Here is a 14,022-nt window from a genome sequence, read left to right on the forward strand (position 1 = left end):
TTGCTGGTACACTAGAGAAGAAGAGGGAAGCATATCACTGAATAACCCAGAATCCAGGGCACAAGTCAAGCGAGGCTCACTAGTGGATGGAGCAATGGTTATTAGGAAAGTCTCCACTGATTCGGGCCGAATATCAGAGGTCAAGGTCCATGCACAAGGAAGCCTCCAGTTATTTGGACCTGGTGATCTCACGTTCTTTTCTTCCCATCCATTTGGTCTTACTGATGAGCTAAGAGAAGCTCCTTTGCATGAAAGGGACTATCTTAGCCACTTCTTTTGATGCATCCAGAGCTCTTTAACATTGGAGCCTCTTGCTTAAGCATTGTTACGGGGGAGGTTCAGAACAGTCCACTCAACCTTGTTGGGTCCAGGACTAATTAGCCTTTTTCTGAAGAGATAAGAAATCCATAATGTCTGAGCCCATTGGCTCTCTGTATTGCAGCTGAGCCCAAAAGCCCAGCCATGAACATAGTAGGTAGGCTCCCATCATCTTTCCTGGGGCATACCTCCTTGAGGTCCATTATATCTCTCTTCCATTAAATGGAGAATCCAAACCCCTTGTTCTCACAGAAATAAGAAGATAACCTAGTCAGTGTGGGAGAAGGCCCACCACTTTGGGGAAAAGGCCGTGAGTCAGGATGCTCTTCTTCCTCAAAGTCCAGTGCCTGTGTGTTCCTACCCATGTTGCTAGTATTTCACTGAGAGTGAAAGCAGAGCCCACTGACTTACCACCTGGGTCACACAGAACCATGGCCAGGGCAGAGAAGACAGAGCAGCAGCCATTTAGAACCACCACCTGAAGACAACACATGAGAGGCAGAAGTCAAAACCAATACCTATGTGAGAAGGAGTAGCCATGCTTTCTCCATCCCCCTGGGCAGAACAGGCACAGGGAGCCTCCTCAGTTGGGACACATTGGCCTTCATGCTGCCGTGGCCCTGAGAGTCTTCACTGGTTCTCCTTGTACCCCCTAGAAAGGGCAGAGCATCCTCCAGGAATATAGCCCTCCACCAGGGTGGCAGCAAGGCTGGGAAACTGACTCACGTTTTCTGGATCAAGTCGGGTAGGTGCCCTGCAGTAGTAGGTCAGGAACCGGGCCACTTCTTCCCGCAGGCTGTAAACAGGCCCAGAGAGACCTTGTGGCTTCCGGGCCCCTTTCCTCACTCATGGTCTAGATGGTCATTGTCCAGCCTAACAGGGACCTTTTCTACTCAGTCCAACCTCATATTACAGGGCTACTGACTAAGACCATCAACTCCCCAAGTCACACAGACAATAAATGAGAGTTGGGACAAGAACTCAGGCCTTGGCCAGGCGCAGTGGCTCACGCCTGTAATCCCAGCACTTTGGGAGGCCAAGGCAGGCAGATCACAAGGTCAGGAGATCAAGACAAAGCTGGCTAACATGGTGAAACCCCATCTCTACTAAAAATACAAAAAATTAGCCGGGTGTGGTGGCGGGCACCTGTAGTCCCAGCTACTCGGGAGGCTGAGGCAGGAGAATGGCGTGAACCCAGGGGGCAGAGCCTGCAGTGAGCCGAGATAACACCACTGCACTCCAGTCTGGGTGACAGAGCGAGACTCCATTTCAAAAAAAAAAAAAAAAAAAAAGAACTCAGGCCTTTTGAATTATTCCTACTATACCAGAATAACTATTCCTACTATACCAGGCTGCCTCCTGATGAAGTTTTGCTCTAGGCATTTTCTAGAAGTTATTACCCAAAGAGATAGGGAGGTAACCAACCAGGACTTTCGTGCCTTGAATCCTCCTTCTGGATAAGGACAGCTGCCTGTGGGACCAAGAGACTCTAAATCTGAAGGTCACTTACAATGGCTGCCCTCTCCAATCAGGGTACTGAAGCAAGGTGTCCTCAATGCAGTTCATGTCACTTTCTTGCAACTGTTGACAAATAGAACATGAAGACAGGTAGGCCAGGGAAGTCCAAGATGCCTCATCCTACTCCTAGTTTGTACATGAGTGTTTGTCCTCCACATACATGACTTCCTAGAAAGGGAATGGGTATATACACTGCGTGCTCCTTAATGAATGGAGGCTACCATCTTGTCATAAATTACACAAGTAGATACCTCACTGGGAAGTATTTGACCCAGAGGTTCCCATAGCAACTTTCCCATCATATACCTAATCAGAGAATACCCCTGGACAGTCAGCAAGGCCAGGAGGTTAAATGTGCCATTCTAGAAGCTATTTCTTCACCCTTCTTCCCAAGCTCCTATGTCTCACCCCTGTATCTACCACAGCCGAGGAGCACACTAGGGGGACTAAGCCTTGAAGGGGTGGCTCCCAACACAGCCCAGAACATCCTTACTCTTTCAGTCATCAGATCCATGCAGAGCTTGTTCTCACTGGTGCCAAGGTTAATGAAGCCCTGGAGATGGAAAGAATCCAAGATCAGGCCAGTCCTCTTGCTCCACCCTATATAGATCCCTTGAAATATTAGTTCAAATGGAGATCTCACTGCCCATGAAGCAATTCAATCCAAATTTGACAACTTTACGTGCTAGGAAAGCTTTCCATGAACCCAAAATAGTACAGCTTGCAAATTTCCCCATTAGAGCCACATAAATAAGTTATATCCTATCAACCAGTCATTGAGTTCTTATTATGTGCCAGACACTAGACCAAGTGCTTCACGTGAGTTGTCTTAATTCCTGAGAAGAAGGTTCTATATAATCCAATTTAAAGAGTGAAGTTTAGAAAAGTTGAATAACCTACTAGCCATGTGACCTTGAGTGATAGGTAGAACTCTACCTACCTGATGCCTGAGCCTGAAGCCTTAATCCCCAAGGCCCCACCTGGTACCTACCTCTGCTACTCCTCCTTATACATTAGGACCTTCTAAGTTATTAGAAGAGAACAGAGATGGGAACAGAAGGGAAAGGTGTAGCTAATGTTACCCTCTACCCTCTGGCTGGAGAGCTGCTAAGGATCCCCTTTCCTGGAAGCCTTTCATCAGTTCCCCATCGCCCTTAGGGTAACATCCCTTTTTTTTTTTTTTTTTTTTTTTTTTTGAGATAGAGTCCCACTCTGTCACCCAGGCTGGAGTGCAGTGGTGCGATCTCAGCTCACTGCAACCTCCACCTGCCAGAGTCAAGTGATCCTCCCACCTTAGCTTCCCAGATAGTTGGGACTATAGGTGTGTGCCACCACACCTGGCTAGTTTTTGTATTTTTTGTACAGATGAGGTTTCACACAATGTTGCCCCAGCTGGTCTCAAATTCCTGGACTTGAGCAATCCACCAACCTTGGCCTCCCAAAGTGCTGGGATTACAGGCATGAGCCACCATGCCCGGCCCCTTAAGGTAACATCTTACCACCTCCCATCCACCTCTGTTCACACCTCCTGCCACAGCACCAGTGGTCCCTACTCTGGCCATTGGACCTCCTTTCCCAATCACTCCTAGCCCTTCGCATCTTGAAGGTTTCACGTGTGCTGTTCCTCCTGCCTGGAGGGTCATGGCCATGGCCATCACCACATGGCTGGCTGATTCAGCCTTTAAGACGTCTTCCCAGACCACCTGAAGTGGGCATCCCTTTCATGTTTTTGGGAAGATTATTAATGTCTGTGCCCCAGTGGCTGACTCCATTCATCACTACGCTAAGTTCTATAATGGCAGGCTCATTTGTCCCTGTGACCACAGGGGCCAACTCCTGATAATTAAGAACTGGGATTTAGGGAGAGGGAGGGATTTTGGGGTGGAGGGAGTTCTCCAACTTTCTAGGGCATGTGACTTTATTTCTATAATTACTCCCTTATCTGCAAGATGACAAGAGTGCCCGTTTCATAAGGCTATAAAGAATGAGAGCACATACAGCACTTGGCCCAGGACTCAGTAAATCCAAGTGACTGGAGCCCACGAGGATGCTGCCCACCCCCCACCCCGAATTCTCACCAAGGTGTTCTTGTCCTTACGATATTTATCTTTTTGGTAGGCATTGTAGTCCTGGAAGCTCGACTGATAGAAGACAGAGATGTCAATCCCACTGTGGGAGAGGTCACGGCTGACAAAGGCAGCTTCACAATCACTCAGTTGGGGAACTGGATCAGGCTGCCCAGACAGCTGGGCCCTCCGCCCATATCTGACATTACCCCTAGAGTCCTCAGAAGGAAGAGGCACTTGGAGCTCCAGGCCACTCGCGGCCCCAGACTGTAGGAGGTTGATCATCCGGCATATTAAGCGACTCAGAAGGGCTTCATGCGCACAGATGGCCTCAGTGTGCCTCCTTTCCTCCAGCGACAGGCCCTGTCTGCTCGTCAGCTGCACGAAGTGCTCTGTCATGGCCTGCTGCAAGTGCAGCGTTATCTCCAGCAGCTGGGTACAGATGCTGTGGTCTCTGGGGATCTGGCCTCTCCTCTGACCAGAGGGCACAGGAAGGGTGTCTGACCGATGACTCATACTCTGGGTATCTTTACTGGCCTCTGCAGGCTGCCTGGCACCTACCGAGAAAGAGACCATTGACAATGGAGCAAAGGAGGATCTCCTGGACCCTCAGGTCCAGGAATGGATGGAGACAGAACAGATCTGAGATCTGTTCTTCTCACTTCCATGCCTTGGTTATATGACCAGATTGGTTCATGAAGAGTTACCTATCCATTAGAGCAATGAGTACTTGGCCTCAAGCCTAGACACTAAGTGCTCTACTTAAATGGCATTAGAATGTGTTCTGAGGAAGAGCAGGGGGATATGAACAAGGAGGCTCTGGATTTTCCACCCCGTTCTTCAACCTGAGCAGTTCCTCCTTTGTTTGGTTAAATGGGAAAAAAGGGTTTCTACTGCTCAACAACAATCACCATCACTACCCACTGAGTAAAACATTCTGCTAGAATAAACTAATGCCTGAGGGCCAAATCTGGCCTGCCACTTATTTTTGTAGATAGTTGTATTGGAACACAGCCCCATTCATTTATTTATGTCTTGATTATGGCTGCTTTTGTGTTACAATGGCAGAGTTTAATAGTCATGACAGAGACCACGTGGCAGAGACCATATGGTCCAAGAAGCCTAAAATATTAACTGGCCCTTTACAGAAAAGGTTTGCCAAGCCCTGTTGAAGAACATCAGCCCTTCTTTTTGCCTGTTCTTCTCCAGGTTGGCCATACCAGATACTCAAAGCCTTTAGATTCCTCAGTTCCTCTGTCCTCACTTGGCTTCCTGCAAATGCCTTCCACCTACTCACTGTGACAGCTGCCTTAGGCTTCCATCACTTGTAACTATGGGCTAGGTACATGGCTCTCAAACTTTGAAGTCTACCAGAATCACCTGGAGGGCGTGGTAGGCAACAGATGGTGAGACTTCACCCCTGAATTTTGAGTCAGTATGTCTGGGGTGAGACCTGAGAATCCTCATTTCTAGCAAGTTCCTGGGACTATACTTAGCAACTTTTCTTTTTTTTGGAGGGACTGGGTCTTGCTCTATCACTCAGACTGAAGTGCAGTGGCACGATTATGGCTTACTGCAACAAACTTCCAATGATTAGGATTAACCTTCCTTCTGAAAACAAGTTAAATACTGAACAAGACCAAAAAATACCTTTTAAAGCCTCAAAGAATCAATAAATCAGATAGCAAGATCCCAGAAGGTAGGAAAGCTTGAGGCCAACAGCGCCACTACTTCTTTAAGACAATCCTTGTATCCCAAGACATCAAGACCCTTTTTCCTAAAAATCTAGACCTATGCCCATTCCACCAAATGCTACAATTCCAAGTTTTTCCCCCTAAGTAACATCCCCTTACACACACACAAAGAAAAGCTCGTTGCTTCTTTTATAAATTTACGGCACCAGTACTTCAGAGTACCAAATACTCTGTCCAACTTCTTCAAACCATGTTCAGTTTGCCTGTGATGTTCCCATTGCAACCTATACCTCCCCTTAGTGACATTTAATATTGTTACTTGTTCAGTGTCTGCCCAGGTCAGCCTTCAGTATTACATTCTTAGCACAGTACCTTGGCACATGGGCAACTAACATAGTTAATGAGTAGGAGAGGCATAACCACAAGGATGTTGCCAAGTCAGGGAAGAGATGAGCCATAAATGAAGACTTTGGCCATGGAAGATGGAGCAATAGACAGAGAAAGCCACAGAACAAAGCTGTATCAAGTCTTGACTTAGGATCCCAACCTTTCATCGTGATGCAAAAACTTTATTCAGTGTTAGGAACATACTGATGAGAAAGAAATTGAACAAATATAAGTGTTTATGCCTAGACAAACCCTCTCTTCCACCAGCAAGAACTTTGCTCTGGCCCAAATTCCCTGTCCTAGAAGAGATTCATTTTAATGGGGCTCTCAACTCTGTAGGTAAGTCACACTATCTTTCCAAATACTTGATTATCATAGAGTATTTCAAGGGCCAGGTGAGATTCTTTTGGTTTTGCCTTCCAAAAGGTGGTGCCTATCATCCCTGTTGGTCCTGCAGAGTGCTAGTGGAAAGAGCCAAGATCGGGGTGGTAACCTCCCTCCAATGAACAAGAAGCTATTGTCACCAGGCATCTTCTTCCTTCTCCCAGGACTGGAATTACATATTGAGTATCTTTGTCCTGTGTTACCTTAACAACAAAGTCAAAGATGGGACAGCTCTTTGGACAGCTCTGTAACATCAGCCAGCTCAGCCCATGGTCCCAGAATTTTAGTTATTCCAGTTTAGTTAAATTAGGGCCTCTTAGACTTCTTGCCATGGAAGTCCTTGCTGTTACCAAAGTCCCATTAGTCTACCCCATATACCAAGCACTCAGCCGGGGACTCCAGGCACATAGGAAATAGGGACCAAGATGGGGCAGGGAAGCTGGAGGCCAGTGTGGCCTAGTAGGCAAATGGAGGAGGAAACTTGTTTAAAGTAGTTAGAATGAGAACCTCCCAGGGCAGATTTACATAGCAGAACATGGGGGCCAAGGCAGGTAACTGAAAGTAATGCGTTTTCCTGGTAAAAATGTTTTGTTTTTTTGGGGGGGGTTGTTTGTTTTTGAGACAGAATCTCACTCTCTTGCCCAGGCTGGAGTGCATTGGTGCAATCATGGCTCACTGCAACCTCTGCCTCCTGGGCTCCAGCGTTCCTTCCACCTCAGCCTCTTGAGTAGCTGGGACTACAGACGCATTCCGCCACACCCAGCCAATTTTTGTGTATCTTTTGTAGAGATGGGGTTTTATCATGTTGCCCAGGTTGGTCTCAAATTCCTGGGCTCAAGTGATCCTCTCACCTCAGCCTCCCTAAGTGCTAGGATTGTAGGCAGGAGCCACCATGCATGGTCCCAAAATGTGTTCTCTGATAACAAAGTGAGTATGCAGCAAGGCCAGGAGTAAACCTAGAAGCTGGACTTCTGCCAAGACTCATCTTTCTATGGGAAAAGTCATTGTAAATGACACCATTTCACAAAGGCAACAATGACCCTATACCTCAGCCCTAAGTTGTCTGGTACCGCGGGTATGCCAATCCTCTCCTCAAGTCTTCTTGGCTATACCACTGGTTTCAGTATTCGTCAGCCTCCCACCATCTACCTTTCAATTCACCAGGGGGCCTTCTGTAGCAGCTAGAACCAGTATCCCAGGATCAGCCCAGTGGATGCTAGCAGCCTTTTGACAAGAGGTGAAAGACAGATCTTGAACAGAAGTTGGGAAGGAGAAATGAATGTGGGAACTGAAGTGGGAACAGGCTGGCAGTTCACTTTTGATGCCAGCACATGGCTATACTGTTTACACAAGGATACTTCTAATATCACTTTTTCTAGTGCCCTACAAGCCCTTATAACTCTGCCTTGGCCTTCCAGCCTTCCTTCTTCTTGCCATACACCAGCCTCCTTTGGTGTCTCAGTACTCTCACCTAATTCAGATTCTTCCTTCTGGGTATGGCAAGTATGACAGGGATTGCAGAATCGTCTCATGTGCATGTAGGGGGAAGCAAGGTATTTGGGGATATAGATCCCTAAACACAAGGTGCAAAATTGAAAGCTCAGGTAGAAGTACCCTTGACAGGCCTAGGCTCTATTCTATAATTGCTGCTCACTAACTGTAGGATGTTGGAAGAATTACTTCCCCTGTCTGGGCATCAGTTTCTCTGTATGTAAGATGAGAAGAACGTGATGAAACTGAAGCCCAGTGAAGATAAGTACCTTCTAGGGTCTCACATTAGAGCCAGGATTTAAACCCCAAGCCTCCCATTTTAGCCCTAGGAAGCAGAGTGAACTAGTAGAAAACCAGTCCTTGCATGAACTCCAGCCTGGCTTCATGTCATATAATACCCAGAAAGTCTCAAGTTCTGAGATTGGGTTAAATCATACTGTATTTTGGTGACTCAAAATTCCAGGTAGAAGCGAGCAAACACTCTGGAAGCTGCTACCATAGAGTACATTTCTCAAAGCATTTTTAAAATATTGTGTCCAGCATATAGAAAATCAGGTACATGAATAAACAGCATGACCTAAAACCACCAGCACAGACAAGAGAAAGACCAACTGGTCTCCAGCTATTGGGAGTAATTATAAAATAATTGCTTTTCTGTTGAAGGAGATAAAATCCAAGTTTAAAAATGGAAAGAAAATTAAAATTTATTAAAATAACAGATTTGAAGGAAAACAGGAGATCCCCAGAGTTACAATATAAGGACCAAAAATTTAAAACCTCTAAAGATAAAATTACTAACGTGGAAGAAGAGGCTGAAGAAGCTTTCTGGAATAAGGCATGAAGACAAGAGAAAGTAAGAGAATATGAAAAAATCTAATACATACACATATGTATTTTTTTGGAGTCCCAAAAGAAGAGAAAATGGGACAAAAATCATTTGAATAAGCTGTATCTTCAGTGCTAGATAGTTAGACATCAAAGCATGGATTCAAGAAGCCCAAATGCTAACTAGGATAAGGAAATCTACACTATATAGTGAAACTACAAAAAACAAGACAAAGATAACATCTCAAAAGGAATCCAGGAAAAAAAATGTACCTTTCAAGGAATAACAGATCAAAAGCTAACTTCATCAACAGTGGAAACCTGAAGACAGTGGGATGTCATTTTCAACGTACTGAAAGAAAATAACTCCACTTAGAATCTTGCGACATCACAGGATCAATATTTCCACAGGCAGTACCAATTCCTCAGACTAGTGGCTGCCAGGGGAGGGGTGTAGGAAACTGACTGCACTGGGGCCCAACGAACTTTTCTAGGGAAATGGAGGTGATCTCTATTTGATGGAGTGGTAGGTAGATGGTGATAGCCATTTGTCCAAGCTCAACCGGTATACTTATGAATCTTATTAGACTTAAATAGATTTAAAACGTAGCTATAGCGAACTAAGTCTCTGCTGGAATATAAATAGCTAAATACGTTTATTTTTGAGACAGGGTGTCACTCTGTCACCGAGACTGGAGTGCAATGGTGCAATCACATCTCACTGCAGCTTCAACTTCCCAGGCTCAAGCAATCCTCCCACCTCAGCCTCCCGAGTAGCTGGTATCACAGGCACACACCACCATGCCCAACTAATTTTGTTGTATTTTTTTGTAGAGACCAGGTCTCACCTTGTTGCCCAGGCCAGTTTCAATCTCCTGGGCTCAAGTGATTTGCCCACCTCAGCCTCCCAAAGTGCTGGGATTACAGGTGTGAGCCACTGTACCCAGTCAACAACTTTATTTTAAATGCTAGCCTTTCCAGTGGAAAGACCAGGATGGGGTTGGGCCCCAGATTTACACAGGATATTTGCATAATTCTTTTATAGTAGAAAAAAGTGAACTAGTTCCAAAAAAGACAAGCTAATTAAAAAAAAAAAGAAAAAAAAAGAAAACAACAACAACAAAAAACAACCAGGAAGGCTAGGCATGGCAGCTCACACTTGTAATCCAAACATTTGGGAGGCTGAGGCAAGAGAATGGCTTGAGGCCAGGAGTTGGAGACCAGCCTTATCAACATAGTGAGATCTCATCTCTACCAAAAAAAATAAAAATAAAAATAACAGGAGAAAGCATGTACAGAGAAATAAGGACGAAAGACTATTTTGAATAGTTCTATGGCTACACTTCAATCTGGATGAAGTGGACAATTTAGTATAAAAACTGAATTTATTAGTCCTAATCCCAGAAGAGAAATAAAATCTAAACAAATCAGTTCCCATAGAAGTTAGAAAAGAGCTAACTCCCTAAGCAAGTATCTGGCCCAGACTGTCTCACAGGTGAATTCTATCATATATTTAAAGGAGTATATTACTCCAATGCTACTTAAATTGTTTTAGAGAAGAAAAACCCTATATTTTATAGTTAAATAAATAGTGATAAAGATTTGATGAAGTTTAATGAACTATGGATGAATTTCACCTATGAGTAGATTATCAATATCTTAAAAGCTGAATAGCATTCAGCAAATGGAATCCAATGGCACCATAAAATAGCCTTATGACCAAGTGGGGTTATATGAGAATGTAAGACTAGTTTAATACTATTATTTATATCAACTTTTCATTAATAGATCCTCGGGAGTTTCCAAAAATCAATTATATCTATAGATGCTAAAAAGATACCTGACGAAATTCAGCACCCATTCTTTATTTAGACAACTTATTTAAATGAATGGTACCTATTTAACATGAAACATCTCTCAGCTAAAAAGCCAGCCTCTGACACAATTGGGAAACAATGGAGGGATTCTCATAAACAAGATAAGGCCTACCTATTGTCTCTGCTAAATATCTAACATTGTACCAGCAGTCTCAGCCAAGAATATTAGCCAAGGTAAGAAATTTGAGTCAGAAAAGGGAATCTGAACTATCACTATCTGCAGACTACTACTATACATCTGGAAAACACAAGAGAATTAAAGGAAGATCTACAAGAGTTTAACATAGCTGTAGAATGGGGCCTATCTCATGTTTTTGTAAAGTTTTATTGGAACACAGCTATGTCTATGTTGCATATACACATAGGTCAGACTTTGGTAAACACTAGACTAGCACTTTCAACCTATCCTAGAGGTTCAAATATAAAGACCAAAAATGGAAAACCTCAACAAAAGGGTTTAGCAGGCAATTAGATATAGCTAAAAAGAAAATTAGTAACCTGGAAGAAAAGGCTGGTCACTTAGCTAACAAGCGAGCCTAATGGCTACCTAGCTGACCCATTCAAGTAGTTTCATTTTCACTTAACCCTAACAACTGCTGTGAGGTAAGAATTATCCCCAACTTTCAGATGACACAGTTAAGGACATAATTCATTACAGTCCATTGAATTTAGCAAGGTCCCCAGATATGACCTGAATGATTATGAATGATGTAAACTATTCATGGGGGACATAGAATTCTCTGAACCACAATATTACCAAAGACAGCTAAAACATTACATGAGCACTGCCTCAAGTCAGGCCCTGGTCTAGGTTCCTTATGTATGTTATTTAATTCTCAAAACCGTTCTATTAGGAGGGTACCATCATTAGACTCACTTTACAGGTGAGAAAACAGAGGCTCAATGAATCACACAAGATGGCACAAGTAGGACGTGGAAAGGGGAGCTTCAAACCCAAGTTGGTGAACCTCAGGCCCCATTGCCCTTATAAACATCCCTCCTTAAGACTTCTCCCCGGAAGGGTGCACATACTCTCAAAGCTTGGCATTCACTTTTGGGTATCCATGAGACACCTAAGTCCATGAGGGACCCTACCTCCCTGGAGGCCCAGGAGCCCTAGGCATCACCGGGTGCAAAGCACCTCTCTCACTCTACATCCCACAGCTCACACTACCCTGCCACCAGCACTTACCTCTGTATCTGTTTTCATTCTTCTTTTCTCCGGCCTAGAACCTGACTGAGCAAACCATCCTTGACTGTCAGTTCTCAGGGACCTGCTCTGCTGCCCTCCTCACTGAATGTGTTTACCACCGTGGCCTGCACGTTCTGCTTGTAGGCACAAAGTAACTTTAGAGGTAATAATAAGATCCACCTTTTCCCATCCAGGGTGATCTTCCCCAGGAATTCCCAATTACCTAAAGTGGGCTTTCTTTGGCCCATTACAGAGAAGAGGCTTTGCAACGCCCACCCAGGGAGAACCACTCATTGAAGCCATGGTTCTCAAACTTTGGAGGGTATTGGCATCACCTGGAGAACTAATGCAGTGCTACAGGACCAGGCTCTTTGAAGTAGGCTAGGCCTGGGCCTGCGTGCTCATCAAGATCACCAGGTGATTCTAATACTTACTAACTACTGAGAACTACTAGAGCAAGGGATTCCCAATTAAAACACAAATGAGCTACTGACTTTTCCCCGTATCTGAGGAGGTCATGATTTGAGAACAAGCTGAAATGGGTTAACCCAGGGCAGAAAAGACAACTTGGCAAGAAAGATCAGGAAGGAGACCCAGGAGGGCTGGATCCCAATCTGCCCAGGCCCCCCTGCCTGTGTGGCCTTGGCAAACCCACCTAGCCTTTCTGGTTTTCAGTTTCTCCTTGTTAAAGATGGGGGTAATGAAACCTATCCCCCCGAGGGTGGTGTGAGGACTAGATGGGAGCAGATATGCTAAAGTGATAGGGCAGGTGGAACCGCCCATGACTATGTGCTGTGGGCTTGCCAGGCTTGCCAGGCTTGCCCTGGGCAGCTAGCTGCTGTGCTGCTTTCTCTAGGGGTCTACACAGAAGCAAGGCCCAAAGCAGCCTGTAGCCCCGGAATACTCTGCCTTGTGCCTCTTTGCAAACTTTGATTAGTGCTTGTTTAACATACAGATGCCTGGGCTCCACATCAGTAGGATTCCAATTCAGTAGGTGTATAACTGAACCCAGGAATCTGCATTTTATTTATTTTTGTTTTTTATTTCCATAGGTTTTTGGGAAACAGGCTGTGTTTGGTTACATGAGTAAGTTCTTTAATGATGATTTGTGAGACTTTGGTGCACCCATCACCCAAGCAGTATACACTGAACCCAATTTATAGTCTTTTATCTCTCACCCCCTTCCCATCCTTTCCCCCTGAGTCCCCAAAATCAATTGTGTCATTTTTATGCTTTTGCATCCTCATAGCTTACCTCCCACTTATGAGTGAGAACATACAATGCTTGGTTTTCCATTCCTGAGTTACTTCACTTAGAATAACAGTCTCCAATCTCATTCAGGTTGCTGTGATTGCCATTAATTGATTCCTTTTTTATGGCTGAGTAGAAGGAATCTGCTTTTTAAAACAAGCATGACAGATGATTCTGGAAGACTCTTGGAAAGACAGTGCCATAGTAGATTCCACACCTAAAGGAAGCATTAGCTATGGGCAGGCACCTTACCCCAGAGGGCAAGACTTCACATATCCCCCATCCTGGCCTGCACTGGGAGCCCATCTCCTCTGTCATTTGTTTATTCATTCCCCATTCATTAAAAACAAAACTAAAAACAATCCACTGGGCACCTATTAGATACCAAGTATCGTCTTAGACCCTGGGAACATCAAAATGAAGAAAACAATCCCCTGACTTGAAGGAGCCCCAGAATAAACATTCCAGTGGAAAAGTCTGGTCACCTATTTCCTTTGCTCAAGATCCTCCGACAGTTCCCTTTCACCTTACAGAGACTGCAAATTCAAATACCTTCAGGGACACAGTGGCGACACATGTACAATGCTGACTTGAGGAAAAGGGAGAGGTTGGGGAGGACACAGCCTAATGGCAGCCTGCCTATTCCTCCAATAGACATTCAAAATTTTTTAAAAAGTAAGGCCAGCCAAGCAAAGTCATTTTGCCCGTTGATTTCAGCCCCGTAGCCATCGTTTGCAAGCTCTTCAGTGTCGCAAATAGAGCTTCGGAATAATCAGTCACATCTAGCTCCCTACTCCCATCCTTTGCATTCCTCTCCCCCTCACTCTACCCTCTAACTCTAGCCTCTAACAACCCAAATCGTTGAGCCTCCTTAACTCTCCCAGCACACCAGGATTTCTTGTTCCCCTGGGCCTTTGCACATGCTGCCTCTCCACTGGAAAGCCCTGTCAGAGCCTTGCCCACTCTGTGGATTCCTGCTTATACTTCAAGTCTAAGCTCTCTTATCACCTCCTCCAAGG

At 44.8% G+C, this 14,022-nt stretch overlaps 1 protein-coding gene across 4 annotated transcripts in view; it reads right to left on the reverse strand.

The window, feature by feature from the left end:
• ACCSL (1-aminocyclopropane-1-carboxylate synthase homolog (inactive) like) overlaps positions 1–14,022 on the reverse strand; it is a 143,930-nt gene that overhangs the window by 7,842 nt on the left and 122,066 nt on the right. For all 4 annotated transcript variants that reach the window (XM_058446857.1, XM_058446859.1, XM_058446858.1 and 1 more), the window contains 5 exons: positions 3,915–4,459; positions 2,330–2,389; positions 1,829–1,899; positions 1,045–1,114; positions 730–796 (listed from right to left, as the gene is read on the reverse strand). In XM_058446857.1, the coding sequence (XP_058302840.1) occupies positions 730–796; positions 1,045–1,114; positions 1,829–1,899; positions 2,330–2,389; positions 3,915–4,418 (772 nt within the window). In that variant the 5' untranslated portion in view covers positions 4,419–4,459. The remainder of the gene's footprint in view (positions 1–729; positions 797–1,044; positions 1,115–1,828; positions 1,900–2,329; positions 2,390–3,914; positions 4,460–14,022) is intronic.

Source organism: Hylobates moloch, unplaced genomic scaffold (genome assembly GCF_009828535.3).
Source record: "Hylobates moloch isolate HMO894 unplaced genomic scaffold, HMol_V3 SCAFFOLD_11, whole genome shotgun sequence".
Classification (NCBI taxonomy): domain Eukaryota; kingdom Metazoa; phylum Chordata; class Mammalia; order Primates; family Hylobatidae; genus Hylobates; species Hylobates moloch.